Source organism: Bos indicus x Bos taurus, chromosome 15 (assembly GCF_003369695.1).
Source record: "Bos indicus x Bos taurus breed Angus x Brahman F1 hybrid chromosome 15, Bos_hybrid_MaternalHap_v2.0, whole genome shotgun sequence".
Lineage (NCBI taxonomy): Eukaryota > Metazoa > Chordata > Mammalia > Artiodactyla > Bovidae > Bos > Bos indicus x Bos taurus.
This window is the reverse complement of record NC_040090.1, coordinates 77,760,553-77,779,228: the sequence shown is the minus strand read 5'-3', so window position 1 is coordinate 77,779,228 and position 18,676 is coordinate 77,760,553. Positions and strand designations below refer to the sequence as shown.

At 40.9% G+C, this 18,676-nt stretch overlaps 1 protein-coding gene across 12 annotated transcripts in view; it reads right to left on the bottom strand.

Annotated features, from left to right (window-relative positions):
* YAP1 (Yes associated protein 1) overlaps nucleotides 1-18,676 on the bottom strand; it is a 135,137-nt gene that overhangs the window by 67,179 nt on the left and 49,282 nt on the right. For all 12 annotated transcript variants that reach the window (XM_027563929.1, XM_027563931.1, XM_027563933.1 and 9 more), the window contains exon 3: nucleotides 3,033-3,148. In XM_027563929.1, coding sequence (XP_027419730.1) covers nucleotides 3,033-3,148 — 116 coding nt within the window. The remainder of the gene's footprint in view (nucleotides 1-3,032; nucleotides 3,149-18,676) is intronic.

The window sequence follows — 18,676 nt, the reverse complement described above, 5'->3', positions numbered from 1 at the left end:
GGTTCAGAAGGAATTGTCTTCAAGGTGAAAACTGTCTGCAGATACCTTGCTTAACTGGAAATAGGCTAGCGACTTTGTCAATACCCTGAAAATTTATTTAAATATCCTCACAATTCTTGCTCACAGGCTCCAGGCTTTGAAAACTCAAAAGACTATTTTCCAAGCACAGAGGAGTATCACTTCTGCTGCTGTACTCTAGGAGAAATCCTTGACTGAGAGATAAGATCATTTTCTCTTAAAGCTATTGAGAAATGATGCTCTGTACCTCAGTGGAGAATGCAGTCACCAAACACCCTAAGTTCGGTTCAGACGGAGAAGGGGAAGCCCCTGAGTTGAATCCTTATTAACATGACATTATGGCTGTAACTGTACATGAACATGAGGTTATCAAGATTACAGTTCCCATGGCATTCATTCCAAAGCATGGCAACAACACAAAGTCTTCCATTTTTAAATAGCCACTCAAGGTTTCTCAAATGTGAAGTGAGACTAATAACAGCACCTAATTTAATGACCATTATGGGGACTGTACAAAATGACCTTAGCAGGAAGCCTGGCATGTAAATAGGGCTTCCTGTTATTATTTAACACCTTGGTGGCTCAGATGGTAAAGAATCCGCCTGCATGCAGGAGACCTGGGTTCGATCCCTGGGTTGGGAAGATCCCCTGGAGGAGGGCAAGGGAACCCACTCCAGTATTCTTGCCTGGAGAATCCCATGGACAGAGGAGCCTGGGGACTACTTGCAAAGAGTTGGACACGACCGAGCGACTAAGCAGAGAACAGCACACACCACACCACCACTTCAGCATGCCCAGGTCTCTGAGGGGTGGCTTTTCCCATTTCAGGTCCTGCCTTCAACTCTCCACATCTAAGCCTCTCTTCATACAACTCCCAGCCCCTCCCCACAAAAACACACCAACCCACTACAATTGTGCCTCCTGCCACTTTACTCAAACCATTCCTCCCTAAGTCACCTCTTTAATTAACACAGCAGCAAGCATGTCTAGTAATTTTTATGTAGTACAGAAAAACACATTTCATATTTTACAAAACACAGAGCTGAAATAAAAATATACACAAATATTCTAAAATCCATTAATACCAATTTGATACATCTTTTTGGTTTTAAACATAAACTTGATTCCAATTATTTTCCTTAGACCATTACTGTTAGAAAATTTAATAGGAAAAACATAAACAAACCAATGTTCTTAAAGTATAATAGTCAATCTTATAGAAGCAAAATGCTTGATCTTCCAAGATAAAAGTTAAATTAATGAATTATTTTTTACTAATTTCCCAGGTATAGTTTTAGTTGGATTATGACAAAATGAAAAATGAGCATCATCTTCTTTGAACTATAAATACAAAGCAGCTTACACAACTTTTATTTGGATATTTGATAATCAAAAAAATAGCTGTCAAGTAAAAATATTAGTCAATAAATACTTGCATAATATTTGGCCTTTGAAAAAAGTTTAACTTCCATGTCACACATAAAACATGTTCTGAGGATAAGTAAAGGTGCTGACATTAAAATAAGCGCAGATAAAATGGAAGTTTTATGACAAGAAAAGCTCAGTCACGAATCTTGCCTTGATTTTCATTTTCTTCAATTCTTTCAAGTGTTCAACCCATCGAAGGCAAGGATGGAGTTACGGAACAGCAGAACGTCCTAACACACTGTCATCACCTCTAGGGTAGAAGGACACTTTGAGTTTCATGAGCTTTCCTACAAGGAACTGCACCCCTCTCTCCACCTCTACCAGTCCCTTTCCAAAGGCTGCTGTTTAAGAAAATCTACAGTGCAGCTTCCAACAGCATCGCACTGATCGGTCTGCTGGGTAGGGCTGTGAGGGGGAAGGCCATCACGGGCACTGCTGCTGCCATCTGTGCCCTGACCCAGGACTTCAGTGAGGCGGGTAAAGCACGGGGGCAGGGGCGTGGTCAGAGGCCCAGCCCACAGGCTCCAAGCCCCGACCCCAGGCTTGGGGGGCATCTTCCCCGAGGAGGGGGCGGGATGAGTGCTAAGTCGCTTCAGCTGTGTCCGACCGACTCTTTGTGACCGCATGGACTGTAGCCCACCAGGCTCCTCTGTCTATGGGGATTCTCCAGGCAAGAATACTGGAGTGGGTTTCTGTGCCCTCCTCCAGGGGATCTTCCCGGCCCAAGGATTGAACCTGTGTCTCTCAGTCTCCTGCGTTGGCAGGAGGTTCTTTACCCACTAACGCAACCTGGGAAGCCCTTTTCCTACCATGCACAAAGATGCATAATGGGTAGCTACGGCCTTGGGCCTATGTAACAAAGAAGAAAGAAGCCATCCAAAATCTAACTGACATAGGGAAGAAGGAACTAAACCTTTACTTAGTACCCACTCCATATTAGAAGTGTAATATAAAAGCTTTATATGTATATTATTTCCTTTACTGTCTTCCTCTCTATAATAAAGGGCATTGTTACTCCCAATTACACAGATAAGAAAAACAGCAAATTTAAGTAAACTGCCAAATAGGAGACAGAAAAAAACGTACACTCAGGTTTATCTTCTATGAAAAAGGTGGCAATGCGTTAAATAGCATGTACCAGCCCTAAGAAAGGTGCTTTGGGGTTTTATAAGTTGCTCCCTTCCCGTTATTCTCAAAGTAGAACAAACATTCACGCTAAGAGGTGGCTTCCCGTCCAAACCACAAAAGGAAGAGGGAAACTTCAACTCTAAGGTCTCGGACACAAGAAAGCGGTAAATAAAGCATGAGCATGTCAACATTAACCAAACTAGGAATCTGAGACACTCACTTCAGAAATGAAACTTGGAAAACTGCTGGCTTTCAATCACCAAGTCCCTTATGTATTCATGATTAAACAAGGGTTTGGTATAGTCGGCTATTTGAAATAAAGAAGTTTCTCTCATGCAAGAGGATAGAAAGTAACCATCACCCATGTTCCAGTTTCCTTGAAAGAATAACGACTGTCTCCCACAGAAAGTTTCGCCAAAGCACCACGTGGCGTGCCCTCACGACAGCACTGCACTCACCCGAGGCCGAATTCATCATGTTCTGCTGCACCGGTGGGCTGGTCGGGGCGGTGACGTTCATCTGGGAGAGCATGGCCTTCCTGGGGTCCTGCCAGGTTGTTGTCTGATCTATGTGACTGAGACAAAAACATCCCCTGCGTTAGATAACACAGACGAGGCCCTACAAGCAGCAGCCTCGCTTCTCAAAACAGGCTGGCTGTACGAGCTAGCAGGCAGGACTCTAAGTGAGCTCCGTGAAAGCAGTCTTACCGCCGCACCGCCCTCACCCTTCCTCTGCAAACTTTCCTCATCCTTCTATCACTGAACGTTCTGTTCTGAGACTTTAGAAGTGCAAAATCTGAAAGTTATGTTGGAAATTTTAAGCGAAGGGAAATCATTTTCACCTAGTAGACAATTATCTGCCATAATTTAAAGTTGAAATGTGATTTATAAATCATCTATAACAGTAGTCATATAAGTTAAACCCAAAATTCATTAGGGAATCACCCACTTTTTTTCCTCCCAAAGCTATAAATGCCAATTAACCATATAATTTGAAGACCTAAAACCCTTTACACTGAACAAAGCACAAAAACATTAAACATTCTTATTATATTATATACTTAAAAGCCAAAACAGAAATACAAGCTAAGTTTTGACTGTCTTCTATTGATTATTGAAGGACTTTTTCAGGTAAACATTTTCTATGTACTATTAACTTACTACAAAATGTCTAATACATATGCATATGGACATCTTTATCTAAAATATTGGGGATTAAAAATAGCTAAAAATTACATGAATATGAAACTACAAGGCATCTTACACAGTATTTGGTTTACGAGCATGCAAAAAAAATATTAGTTTTCATCTTCCAGAGAAGTGTAATTATTTCTGTGAAGGAAAAATGAAATTTAAACCCATGAAACTACCTGAACTTTATCGTTCTCTTCTGTTTAATTTATAAAAGCCAGATAATATCTAATGAAAGGCACTAATTAAATATTGCTACATATGATGTACTGTACTGCAGCTATTGAAAATACTTTAGAATAATATTTAATAGCATAGAAAATATTAATAATACAGATTATAGCACAGCATACAGATTATTAGTTTCTATGCTATTAAATATTATTCTAAAATATCTTCAATATATAGTACATCATATGTAACAATATTTAACTAGTCCCTTTCATTAGATGTTATCTGGCTTTCAATTTTTGGGCTTCCCTGATAGCTCAGATAGATCTGATAGATAGAGTGCCTGATGAACTATGGAATGAGGTTTGTGACATTGTACAGGAGACAGGGATCAAGACCATCCCCATGGAAAAGAAATGCAAAAAAGCAAAATGGCTGTCTGGGGAGGCCTTACAAATAGCTGTGAAAAGAAGAGAAGGGAAAAGCAAAGGAGAAAAGGAAAGACATAAACATCTGAATGCAGAGTTCCAGAGAATAGCAAAGAGAGATAAGACAGCCTTCTTCAGCAATCAATGCAAAGAAATAGAGGAAAACAACAGAATGGGAAAGACTAGCGATCTCTTCAAGAAAATCAGAGATACCAAAGGAACATTTTATGCAAAGATGAGCTCGATAAAGGACAGAAATGGTATGGACCTAACAGAAGCAGAAGATATTAAGAAGAGACGGCAAGAATACACAGAAGAACTGTACAAAAAAGATCTTCACGACCCAGATAATCACGATGGTATGATCACTGAACTAGAGCCAGACATCCTGGAATGTGAAGTCAAGTGGGCCTTAGAAAGCATCACTACGAACAAAGCTCGTGGAGGTGATGGAATTCCAGTTGAGCTATTCCAAATCCTGAAAGATGATGCTGTGAAAGTGCTGCACTCAATATGCCAGCAAATTTGGAAAACTCAGCAGTGGCCACAGGACTGGAAAAGGTCAGTTTTCATTCCAAAGAAAGGCAATGCCAAAGAATGCTCAATTGCACTCATCTCACATGCTAGTAAAGTAATGCTCAAAATTCTCCAAGCCAGGCTTCAGCAATATGTGAACTGTGAACTTCCAGATGTTCAAGCTGATTTTAGAAAAGGCAGAGGAACCAGAGATCAAATTGCCAACATCCACTGAATCATGGAAAAAGCAAGAGAGTTCCAGAAAAACATCTATTTCTGCCTTATTGACTATGCCAAAGCCTTTGACTGTGTGGATCACAATAAACTGTGGAAAATTCTGAAAGAGATGGGAATACCAGACCACCTGATCTGCTTCTTGAGAAATTTGTATGCAGGTCAGGAAGCAACAGTTAGAACTGGACATGGAACAACAGACTGGTTCCAAATAGGAAAAGGAGTACGTCAAGGCTGTATATTGTCACCCTGCTTATTTAACTTATATGCAGAGTACATCATGAGAAACGCTGGATTGGAGAAACACAAGCTGGAATCAAGATTGCCGGGAGAAATATCAATAACCTCAGATATGCAGATGACACCACCCTTATGGCAGAAAGTGAAGAGGAACTCAAAAGCCTCTTGATGAAAGTGAAAGTGGAGAGTGAAAAAGTTGGCTTAAAGCTCAACATTCAGAAAACGAAGATCATGGCATCCGGTCCCACCACTTCATGGGAAATAGATGGGGAAACAGTGGAAACAGTGTCAGACTTTATTTTTCTGGGCTCCAAAATCACTACAGATGGTGACTGCAGCCATGAAATTAAAAGACACTTACTCCTTGGAAGGAAAGTTATGACCAACCTAGATAGCATATTCAAAAGCAGAGACATTACTTTGCCAACAAAGGTTCATCTAGTCAAGGCTATGGTTTTTCCTGTGGCCATGTATGGATGTGAGAGTTGGACTGTGGAGAAGGCTGAGCACTGAAGAATTGATGCTTTTGAACTGTGGTGTTGGAGAAGACTCTTGAGAGTCCCTTGGACTGCAAGGAGATCCAACCAGTCCATTCTAAAGGAGATCAGCCCTGGGATTTCTTTGGAAGGAATGATGCTAAAGCTGAAACTCCAGTACTTTGGCCACCTCATGCGAAGAGTTGACTCATTGGAAAAGATTGATGCTGGGAGGGATTGGGGGCAAGGAGAAGGGGACGACAGAGGATGAGATGGCTGGATGGCATCACTGCCTCGACGGACGTGAGTCTGAGTGAACTCCGGGAGTTGGCGATGGACAGGGAGGCCTGGCATGCTGCGATTCATGGGGTCGCAAAGAGTCAGACACGACTGAGTGACTGATCTGATCTGATCTGATCTGATAGCTCAGCTGGTGAAGAATCCGCCTGCAGTTCAGGAGACCCCGGTTCAATTCCTGGGTGAGGAAGATCTGCTAGAGAAGGGATAAGCTACCGTTCTAGTACTCTGCCCTGGAGAATTCCAAGGCAGAGTATATATAGTCCATGGGGTTGCAAACAGTCAGATACAACTGAGTGACTTTCAATCACTCACAGCCTTTTAAAGTAGACTGTAAAACAGTATGTACAGCATGGAGCTAATTGTTTAAAACTGTGTGGTGAAAGCACATGGGAAGGATACACATCAAAAGGTTTCTTTTTAATGAATTTTCACTGGCGTATATCTGCTTTATAATATTGTATTCGTTTCTTCCATAGAGCAAAGTGAATCAGCTATACATTCTAACATTAGAATGTTTTAACAGTGTTTCTCTCTAGATGGCAAAATTACAGAACTTTGCTTAATAACAGGAAAACCTAAAGACAGTCATGAATTCACCATCTTTGAAAACGGTGTGGAAGGGCATTAGAAATAAACGTTATTTTTTAAAAAACTCAAGTCATTTTTTCTATGGCTGTTTAAATTTCAAATCTGATTTCTCTCTTCTTGAATCATCCCCATGATACTCATGTAAATGGAAGGAAATGAGACCCTGTGATTAATTTTCTTGAAACCCGAATGCTCTCGTCAATAATGTTATTTGATCAATAACACAGGGATCTAGGCTCTGACTAGTGCTGTGCTGTGATCAGTTGCTCAGTCCTGTCCAAATCTTTGTGATCCCACAGACTGAAGCCCGCCAGGCTCCTCTGTCCACGGGATTCTCCGGGCAAGAACGCTGGGGTGGCTTGCCATGTGCTCAGGCTAGAACAGACCTTAAATATTATCTCCTGGAGATGGGACAATCCTTCTTCCTAAGGAAGGAGAAAGAAGAGGAAAACAGAGGGGGTAAAAATGCGAAAAATTTGTACACTTGGGAATAACAATGAAACCTGACAGCTGAATGCTCTTACAGAGCAACTAACAATGCTGAGAGAAAACATTTAACTGAGTACACAGTCTCTCAAATATTGCCTGACCAGCACTTCTTCACCAGTCGCAGGTGGTTTTCAGCAGTTGCACTACCATTGCTCAGGTCTAGACAATACACGTAAAACCTTGTTCAAGTCTGGATATGTGAACACCCCGTTCCAAGAGATCACCTTCCTGTCAAGCCCACTAACGGCTCTTTTTCCATCCTTCACAAACAACCATAAAATGTTTTCTAGATAGTCTCGTGCTTATAAAGCAGTACACATGATAATACAGTCATACTGAAGGAGAGAAACTTGAAACCTGGAAAACAACCAAAATGTAGGGAAATGCTGTTTCTCACTGCCTGTTATAATGTTAAGAAACCAGGAAAAGTGGCCAGTGATTCATTATTATTACCTCTTAAATTTTAATGAAATCGTGTGCCACCTGCCTACTCCTTGTCTGCAGTACTTCTGAAAATCTGTTACATTTGTGAGGGGTGAAAGAGAAGAGGATGGCAGGTTCAGGATTTTAACTGCTGAAGGTTTTCTAATATCTAACAGCTGGTTTCTCTGAAAACTAACCAATGACATAAATCACATTAATCCTTCATAACTAGATTGAAGTCCACCTGAGGGTTTAGGAAGACCCTATTCTGATGACTAATGGAACAACAAATCTTCCCAGATAGAGGAGGCAATCCATAAATCTGTTCTTACGGTTTTCATCTCCTTTAAACAAATTAGGCTTTTAAATATAATGCAGAGAATGTATAGCTTCACTGCTCTTAAGAGTGACTACTTTGCTGAAATGCTACTAAGTGTACAAATGCTAAAATTTCTTCTCCTAAAAAGGTTTCTGTTGAACCTCAGTAAGCTAGTTTAGAGAGGTACAGAGCTATCCTATGTTACTTCAGCAAAGGTTTCACTTACTCAAAAAAAGATCTACTTTTCTTTAAGGAATAAATATGCCATCATCTAAATTGTCCCAAACATAGAAGTATTAAGTGCCTGAAGAACTACGGACAGAGGTTTGTGACACTGTACAGAAGGCAGTGATTAATACCATGCCCAAGAAAAAGAAATGCAAAAAGGCAAAACAGCTGTCTGAGGAGGCCTTACAAATAGCTAAGAAAAGAAGAGAAGTGACAGGCAAAGGAGAAAAGGAAAGATATACCGATTTGAATGCAGAGTTCCAAATAGCAAGGAGAGATAAGAAAGCCTTCCTCAGAGATCAATGCAAAGAAATAAAGGAAAACAATAGAATGGGAAAGACTAGAGATCTCTTCAAGAAAATTAGAGGTATCAAGGGAACATTTCATGCAAAGATGGGCTCAATAAAGGATAGAAATGGTATGGACCTAACAGAAGCAGAAGATATTAAGAAGAGGTGGCAAGAATACACAGAAGAACTATACAAAAAAGATATTCTCAATCCAGATAATCACAATGGTGTGATCACTCACCTAGAGCCAGACATCTTGGAGCGTGAAGTCAAGTGGGCCTTAGGAAGCATCACTATGAACAAAGCTAGTGGAGGTGATGGAATTCCAGCTGAGCCATTTCAAATCCTAAAAGACGATGCTGTTAAGGTGCTACATTCAATATTTCAGCAAATTTGGAAAACTCAGTAGTGGCCACAGAACTGGAAAATGTCAGTTTTCATTCCAATCCCAAAGAAGGGCAATGCCAAAGAATGTTCAAACTCCTGCAAAACTGCACTCATTTCATGAGAGCAAAGTAATGGTCAAAATTCTCCAAGTCAGGCTTCAACAGTACACGAACCAAGAACTTCCAGATGCTCAAGTTGGATTTAGAAAAGGCAGAGGAACCAGAGATCAAATTGTCAACATCCACTGGATCATAGAAAAAGCAAGAGAATTCCAGAAAAACATCTGCTTCATTGACTACGCTAAAGCCTTTGACTGTGTGGATCATAATAAACTGTGGAAAATTTCTTTAAGAGATGGCAATACCAGACCACTTTACCTGCTTCCTGAGAAATCTGTATGCAGGTAAAGAACCAACAGTTAGAACCAGACATGGAACAATGGACTGGTTCAAAATTGGGAAAGGGGTATGTCAAGGCTGTATACTGTCATTCTGTTTATTTAACTTATATGCAGAGTACATCATGTGAAATGCCGGACGGGATGAAGCACACGCTCGAATCAAGACTTCCAGGAAAAATATCAATAACTTCTGATTTGCAAATGACACCACCCTTACGGCAGAAAGCGAAGAGGAACTAGAGAATCTCTTGATGAAAGTGAAAGAGGAGAGTGAAAAGCTGGCTTAAAACTGCTTTAAACTCAATATTCAAAAAACTAAGATCAGGGCATCCAGTCCTATCACTTCATGGCAAACAGATGGGGTAAAAATGGAAACAGTGACAGACTTTATTTTCTTGGGTTCCAAAATCACTGCAGATGGTGACTGCAGCCACAAAAATAAAAGACACTTGTTTCTTGGAAGAAAAGTTACAACAAACCTAGACAGTGTATTAAAAAGCAGACACGTTACCTTGCCAACAAAGGTCCATCTAGTCAAAGTTATGGTTTTTCCAATAGTCATGTATGGATGTGAGAGTTGGACCATAAAGAAGACTGAATGCTGAAGAATTGATGCTTCTGAACTGTGGTGTTGGAGAAGACTCTTGAGTCCCTTGGACTGCAAGGAGATCCAACCAGTCAACCCTAAAAGAAATCAATCCTGAATATTCATTGGAAGGACTGATGCTAAAGCTGAAGCTCCAATATTTTGGCCATCTGATGCGAAGAGCCGACTCATTAGAAAAGACCCTGATGATGGGAAAGATTGAAGGCAGGAGGAGAAAGAGACGACAGAGGGTGAGATGGTTGGATGTCATCGCTGACTTGATGGACATGAGTTTGAGTGAACTCCAGGAGATGGTGAAGGACAGGGAGGCCTGGGCTGCAGTCCACAGGTTGCAAAGAGACAGGACTGAGAAACTGAACAACAATGATAACAAACTGTCCCAACTATAAAAGCATGTAACCATTTAGATGTCAAAAGGAATATGAAACAAGATTAACTTTAGAATTTTTGTCTTCACTTATTCTATAAGAATAATGAATATTGTTTTATCCTAAAGTCAATTTGTAGCAGTACATCTAAAAATATCTAGTTTCCTTTTTACCACAAGAATAAGAATCTTTATAAAAACATTTCATACAACAAAGAAGTATTTTTTGTTAAGAAATTTTGCCAGGCCTACTCCTCCACCAGATATCTGCACGGGACTTTCCTTCATCTCCTCTGGTCTTTGCTCAAATGGCTTATCCCCAGTGAGGATTTCTGTAGTCATGGCATTTAAAATCCAACATATTTAAACTCTACTCCTTCTTCGCTTTATTTCTGATTATCTTTTATCTTTATCTGACACATAATATACTTATTGTATTCATCTATTTTCTCCAATAAGCTCCAGAGGAAAAGGCACTTTTACTTATTTTGTTAACTACCATATCTTCAATGATTAGTAGAGTGCTTGATAAATATTTGTCAATGAATTAATGAAAACTTTTTCCTTTCTGACCTAAGGACATCAAACCGTCTCCCAAAGTCCTTGCAGCCTTAAGGACTAACCTTATCAACACCCATCTTCTTTTCCAAAAATGTAATCACAGGCAAACACTACAGACCCACTAGAAACAGCAATAAGGAGATTACTGGTAACACTGGCAAGAGCAGCTTCAGGGGCGTGATGAGGGTCGAGTTAATAGGAGGTAAGAAAAACCACCAATGAATGGGTATGGATTTTTGTTTTTTCAGGAGGAAGAAACTCAAGCGTTTAAATGTGACTGAAAACAGAGCAGCTGAAGATGTGCTCAGGGAGCATTTGAAGAGTTCCAGCCACCCATCAGAGCATGAGAAGGGCAGGTGTAGACACGGCGTCCACTGTACCAGGGGGTGGGGGAGAAGGGGCGAGGCAGGGGCAAATGATTTCACGGTTGGTCAGCTCATTGCATTCCAGTGTGATGGCTTCTACTCTCTTATTGAAAGATCTATCATTACGAGGATTAACGAGGGTGTACCCTCCACTATGCAAATAGAAAACTGAGGGACTGAAGGCTTCCTTGGAGCTCTAGTGGTTAAGAATCTGCCTGGCAATGCAGGGGACACAGGTTCAATCCCTGACTGGGGAACTAGGATCCCGCATGCCCCACAACTGCAACCCGTGCAAACTGGAGCCTGTACACAACAACAGGAGCCAGTGCCGCCACTGAAGGACCGAGCCCGGCTCACGGAGGTCCGGCGGGCAGCAAGCAAGACCTGACCCAGCCAAGTAAGTGAACAAACGCTGAAACAAGACCCGAGGCACATGCACAAGGTCACACAGCCAGTCCACAGCAGGACCGCGTGGTGTCCAGGAATTCTGAAAGCAATTTCTGTACCGGAAATACACACGAAAAGTACAATACTTGAAAATATAAATCTTTGCAATATATACTGAAAAACAAATATACTACATAAATGCTGAAGAGGGAATATAATGGCATGGTATTGAAGACTTAATAAAAGATGACAAAATATTAAGAAACACAATCTCTATTCCTACTGGAATATAAACTTACTGATAAACTGCACCTGGGAGAATGCCTGGTATACAGTAGGGCTCAGTGAACATGCAAACGGCATAAATATTAAAGCAGTGTGTGCTATTTAAGAATGCAGGTAAGTGAGAGTTCACATAAATACTCATCTGAGAAAAGGGTTGAAAAGAATTTTCGCTTAAACTGAAGATTCTAAAAATTGTCAAATTATAAATAACAGAACCAAAATATACAAACCAAGGAGACAAAATTAAGAAAAACTCATAAAACAGTATCTTCAGAGTTAAATGTATGAGTAGTTATATATAACATAGAAAATAATTTTAAATTTAGTTCATCTTGTTCCTAAGAATAGTCTAGCTGCTACACCTACTGTGAAAGTAAAAGTCACTCAGTCGTGTCTGACTCTTTGTGACTCCATGGACTGTATAGTCCATGGAATTCTCCAGGACAGAATACTGGAGTGAGTAGCCTTTCCCTTCTCCAGGGGATCTTCCCAACCCAGGGCTCGAACCCAGGTCTCCCACATTGCAGGCGGATTCTTTACCAGCTGAGCCACAAGGGATGCCCAAGAATACTGGAGTGGGTAGCCTATCCCTTCTCCAGCGGATCTTCATGACCCAGGAATCAAACCCAGGTCTCCTACACTGCAGGCAGATTCTTTACCAGCTGAGCCACAGAGGAAGCTTATGTAGCCTATTCCTTCTGTAGAGGATCTTCCCAACCCAGGAATCGAACCAGGGTGGCCTGCATTGCAGGCGGATTCTTCACCATTTGAGCTACCAGGGAATCCCTACTATAGGAAAATTATGTGTGAAATTCTCTAGCCCCTTCAAGGTATGTAAATAAACTAGCTTCTGCTATTATTCTGGAAAAGGAAAGGTGACCGAATTTATGACCAAGATATGACCTTACTCTAGAGCAGTTATAGCTGGGAAACAGTGACCCTCTCAAAAGTTTAGACTGCTGAAACATAAGCAGCTGTACTTTTTGACCGAGGTCCGATCTCTCCGCTGTATACAGAGCCACTCTCCTATTGGCTTCTGTCTTTTACTTTATACTGCAGAATTTGGCCTTATGTATTGGATGACTTAGTAGAATGCATGTAGACCACAAAACGGGAAGAAATCCAAAGTGAATTATTAGTACTACTGACTTTTTGCATAATCCCACAAAAGTTTATTGAGGCTACAGTATGCAGAAATATTTGAAGAGCTTTATATCCTCCTGTGAGATGTAAACCTTATGAAACTGAAGCGTGGGCAAGGAACGTAAGGAATTCTGACCTTACAAAGAAGAACATTACCATCACATCTTCAAATTCGAAGCAGGAAAACTGTAATAATAACCTGAAATGCTGCCGGAAGCTACAGTGGGGAGATTCAAAGATCCCATCTCCCCAGGATGGTGTTCAACAGCAAAGATGATACTTGGCCACTGTTCTATGAGTCTCTCACAAAGGCTGAACAAGATAATCATTTCCTAGTGTATTAAGATTAAGTGATATGCCCAAGGACAGCCGACTAGTACGCAGTAGAAGTGGGATTTAAACTCAGGAATGAATTGATACAAAAATCTGTACTCTTTGAACTATTATTAGAATTCTCTTCTGCTGTGTGAGTATTGTCAGTGTTGTTTAGACTTCTTAAAACTAACCTCTACATCACCAACCTTCCCTCCTCCAACCCCTGTAATAATTAAGTACAAGGAGACAAAAATCTCCACAACAACGCCCAGTAGACCAAACACCCAATCACACAAAGCCAGGATTAAAATAAACGTTTTTTAGCTTCTAGCTCAGTGTTCTTTTCACTTTAGCGTACTGATCACTAAATAGGAAAAGATTTTCTAAAATGATAATCTGACACTGTACAGAATAAAATCTTTTCAGGGAATGTAATTGAAGAGAATCAGAATTCTTTTAATAGTTGATGAATTGAAAATCAGGAAGCATGTAAGACTATCCCAGAGGACTTCCCTGGTGATCTGGTGGTTAAGAATCTGCCTTCCAATGCAGGGAGTGTGGGTTTGATCCCTGGCCTGGGAACTAAGATCCCACAGTCCACGGGGCAATTAAGCCACAACTACTGAGCCCACGCACCACAACTAGAGAAGTCCACAGGCTCCACCGAAGACCCAGGGCAGCCCCAGAAAAGCCTAATCCAGGACAGCAGATGAGCTCTGCAATCGGAGCCAAAGTTGTCTTTTATAAAATGCACAGTCATTAGAGAGGTTAGTGATCGGTTAACTGATAGCACTGGTAAAGAGATAATTGGTTATGCAGAATTATGCCTCCATTTCTAATCCTTTAATCTGGTGGTTTGTAGCTCTGAAGTGACACTGGTTTTTCTCTTTCTTATTTTGTTTCCTACTTTGGAAACAAGATTCTTGGCATTGGTATAAATTAAGATACAGGTATGATAACCTGCAAGTCGCTTCCCTATCTAGACATTGTCCTCTTGTTATAACATAGGGTCTAATCTCCTGAGAAAGTACTTCCTTCTCAGGTTTTAAAGACTTCTGCTAAATCATTCTGCAGAATCTACTGAAAGTAATTGTCCCTATTATTTACTTCAACAGATACTGTCACAATGGCACATAAACAACTGTTTTAAGAAAACAGTGAACCAATTTTGGAAGTGGTTCATGGAGAGATGGCTTAGATAGCATGTGTTACTTTATAAAAATCCCCTTTGCAAATCAAGTGTTATCAACATTATATAATCAACAGCCATATAAGCTTCTTCATCTTCGACTGCACAGAATATAATCAGTCTAATTTAAGAAATGACCATCTGGTGATGTCCACGAATGAATATAGTTGTATCCTGTGAGAGTTTGCTAGGATCAACATATTCTCCTGATAGCTAATAGCACAAAACTATTAGCCTTTACCCTGCTTCATTTTGTACTCCAAGGTCAATCTTGCCTATTGCACCAGGACTCTCTTGACTTCCTACTTTTGCATCAGTCCCTTATGATGAAAAGGACATCTTTTTTTGGTATTCGTTCTAGAAGGTCTTTTAGATCTTCTTTGGCATTAGTGGTTGGGGCACAGGCTTGGATTACCGTGATGTTGAGCATTTGCCTTGGAAATGAACTGAGATCATTCTATCATTATTGAGATTACATCCAAGTACTGCATTTAGGACTCTTCGTTGGCTCTGAGGGCTACTCCATTCCTTCTAAGGGATTCCTGCCCACGGAGGTAGACGTAATGCTCACCTGAATTAAACTCACCCATCCCCGTCCATTGTAGTTCACTGATTCCTAAGATGTCAAAGTTCACTCTTGCCATGTCCTTGACCACGTAAAATTTACCTTGATTCATGGATCTAACATTCCAGGTTCCTATGCAATATTGTTCCTTGCAGGGTCAGACTTCCTCAGAATCTACTAAATGTAACTGTCCCTATTATTTACTTCAACAGATACTGTCACAATGGCACATAAACCACCCCCACCAGACACATCACAATTGAATGTCATTTCTGCTTTGGCCCGGCCTCGTCATTTTCTCTGGAGCTATTTCTCCCCTCTTCCCCAGTAGCATATTGAACAGCTACCAACCTGGAGGGCTCATCTTCTGCTATCATATCTTGTTGCTTTTCATACTGTTCTTGGGGTTCTTGAAGCAAGAATACTGAAGGAGTTTGCCATCCCTTCTCCAGTGGACCACGTTTTGTCAGAACTCTTGACCATGACCCAGCTGTCCTGGGTGGCCCAGATTGGCACGGCTCATAGTTTCACTGAGCCACACAAGGCTGCGGTCCATGTGGTCACTGTAGTTAGCTCTGCGCAAGCTTCCTGATGGGAGGAGCTGGCTGTGGGGAATACATCTACTTCTGCTTTACTGACTATGCTAAAGCCTTTGACTGTGTGGATCCCAAATTTGTGGAAAGTTCATACAGAGATGGGAATACCAGACAACCTTACCTATCTCCTAAGAAACCTGCGTGCAGGTCAAGAAGCAACAGTTAGAACCAGACATGGAACAAAGGACTGGTTCAAAATTGGGAAAGGAGTAGGTCAAGGCTGTATATTCTCACTCTGTTTATTTAACTTATATGCAGAGTACATCATGTGAAATGCTGGGCTGGATGAATCACAAGATGGAACCAAGATTGTGATATCAACAGCCTCAGATATTCATGAAGGTAAAAGAGGAGAATGAAAAAGCTGGCTTAAAACTCAACATCCAAAAAATGAAGACCACGGTATCCAGTCCCATCACTTCACGGCAAATAGATGAGGAAACAGTGACAGATTTTATTTCCTTGGGCTCCAAATCACTGCAGGCAGTGACTGCAGCCTTGAAATTAAAAGATGCTTACTCCTTGGAAGAAAAGCTAAGACAAACCTAAACAGCATATCAAAAAGCATAAACATCATTTTGCCAGCAAAGTGCTATATCACTATATCACATAGTCAAAGCTATGGTTTTTCCAATAGTCATGTAGAGATGTGAGAACTGGACTATAAAGAAGTCAGAGCACCGAAGAACTTGATGCTTTCAAACTATGGTGCTAGAGAAGACTCTTGAGAATTCCTGGAACAGCAAGGAGATCAAACCAGTTAATCCTAAAGGAAATCAACTCTGAATATTCACTGGGAGGATTGATGCTGAAACTCTAATACTTTGGCCGCTTGATGCAAAGAACTGACTCACTGGAAAAGACCCTGATGCTGGCAAAGATTGAAGGCAAGAGGAGATGGGGACAACAGGATGAGATGGTTGGATGGCATCATTGACTCAATAGACATGAGTCTGAGCAAACTTTGGAAGATACTGAAGGACAGGGAGGCCTGGCGTGCTGCAGTCCATGGGGTCGCAAAGAGTCGGACACAACTGAGCGACTGAACAACAACAACAGGCAATCAGTCAGGCCCCCTCACTTGCAGTCCATAAGGTCGCAGAGTCAGACACAAGTTAGTGACTGAACAACAACAATATAAACTTAATATAAACACCTGTTTCTTTTGAGACATCTGCTGTTATTTCTTGAGACTACTGTTCTTCCTCTGGTAATTTTTTCCCCAACTGGCCCACAAAATACTTCATTTCTACCTAACCTTCTCAAGACCCAGATCCTTCATTTCAGAATTCTCCTCTATGGAATAGTAAGAAAAAGAAGACATGGATTCAAATCCCAGTCTCAAATTTGCCAATGACAAACTGGGTTGTACAGGCAGGTCGTTTTATCAAATGGATTCATCTTCATTAAAATAAGACTGATATTTTTACTTACTTGTCATGGTTTTGAGGATTAAATTTAGTCGCATATAAAAAAAGCAGCTAGTATTGTGGTTCCTGGTATACAAAAAGCCCTCAAATATTTCTTCTGATTTCAGTCAGTTCAGTCGCTCAGTCATGTCTGACTCTTTACAACCCCATGGACTGCAGCACGCCAGGCTTCCCTGTCCTTCACCATCTCTCAGAGAAGGCTCAAACTCATCTCCATCAAGTCAGTGATGCCATCCAACCAACTCATCTTCTGTCGTTCGGTTCTCCTCCTGCATTCAATCTATCCCATCATCAGGGTCTTTTCAAATGAGTCAGATCTTTGCCATCAGGTGGCCAAAATATTGGAGCTTCAGCTTCAGCATTAGTCTTTCCAATGAATATTCAGGACTGTTTTCCTTTAGGATTGACTGGTTTGATCTCCTTGCTGTCCAAGGGACTCTCAAGAGTCTTCTCCAACACCGCAGTTCAAAAGCATCAAAAGTATTTCTGACTTCATGTCTGTGCTAGTACACAACAGGAAAAACTTCACAGTAGACAGGTAAAGTCAAGAGAATATTTAAGAATGAGATGAGTTTGGTTAAATGAGAATGACAGATTCAGGGCTTTCAGAACTCTGAAAAAGAGTTTAGTTTTCCTCTGATGGGTGATAAAGAGATGTAGTAGATAGACACAGGTTCTGGGGCAGAAAACAAAATGCCTCTGGACCATAAGTTCAGTCTGCACCGATTTATCTGCTTAGAATAAGAATGAACTAGAAAAGGAGCCATGCAAGTACAATCATACTGGCTCTGAGGGAAGAGAAGCTAAGGAATTTGAAAGTAAAAGAAAAATGCCATCCATATAAGCAAGTATCTTGAAATACTGTTAAAAAGGACTCCAATTCTTTTTACCTTAAGTCATAAGGTGGTCAATTCTATCCACCTGAACCAAAGGCAAAGAAAATGCTACACTTCTTATGAATGAGGCAAAGCCCATCCCAACAAATTCTAAGGTGCTCTTCAAATCCGTTCTTGTACATTTTATCTATCAAATACTAAATACATAACCTTTACTTAAGGAATACTTAGCAACATTATGGGAGATGAGTTTTATAGTGATAGAAAAATACTGATGACTTTTCTTATCTCTATCCTAAAAACCTTATGTTATGCATTAATGAAAAGTATTAGAGAACTAAGCTAATGTAGTTTAGTAAAATAATTTTAGTGATTAATAGTAATACTGATTAAGTTCGGACACCTCAAGGCATGGATACCTAAGAACTTCTCATGGCCCTGCTCGGGAAGAGCGTGGGCCTTGAGGGCTGCCCTGGTGGCCAGTGGTTGAGACTCTGGGCTTCCACTGCAGGGGGCACAGGTCCATCCCTGCTCAGGGAACTAAGATACTGCACGCCACGCGGCGTGGCCAAGAAAATGAAGAAAACAGAGTGCAGGCCTCGAGCCAGCAGAATTGACTAAACTTTGGCAGGAAGCCTCAGGCTCTGTCCAACCCGCTGATTTAGAATCTGTGGGCTAACAAGATCCAGAGGAGATCTGTGTGCTCATTATAGTTTGAGAAACACTGTCTTAGACACTACTTTGAGACTGGATCACCTACACTGTGTTTTAAGGATG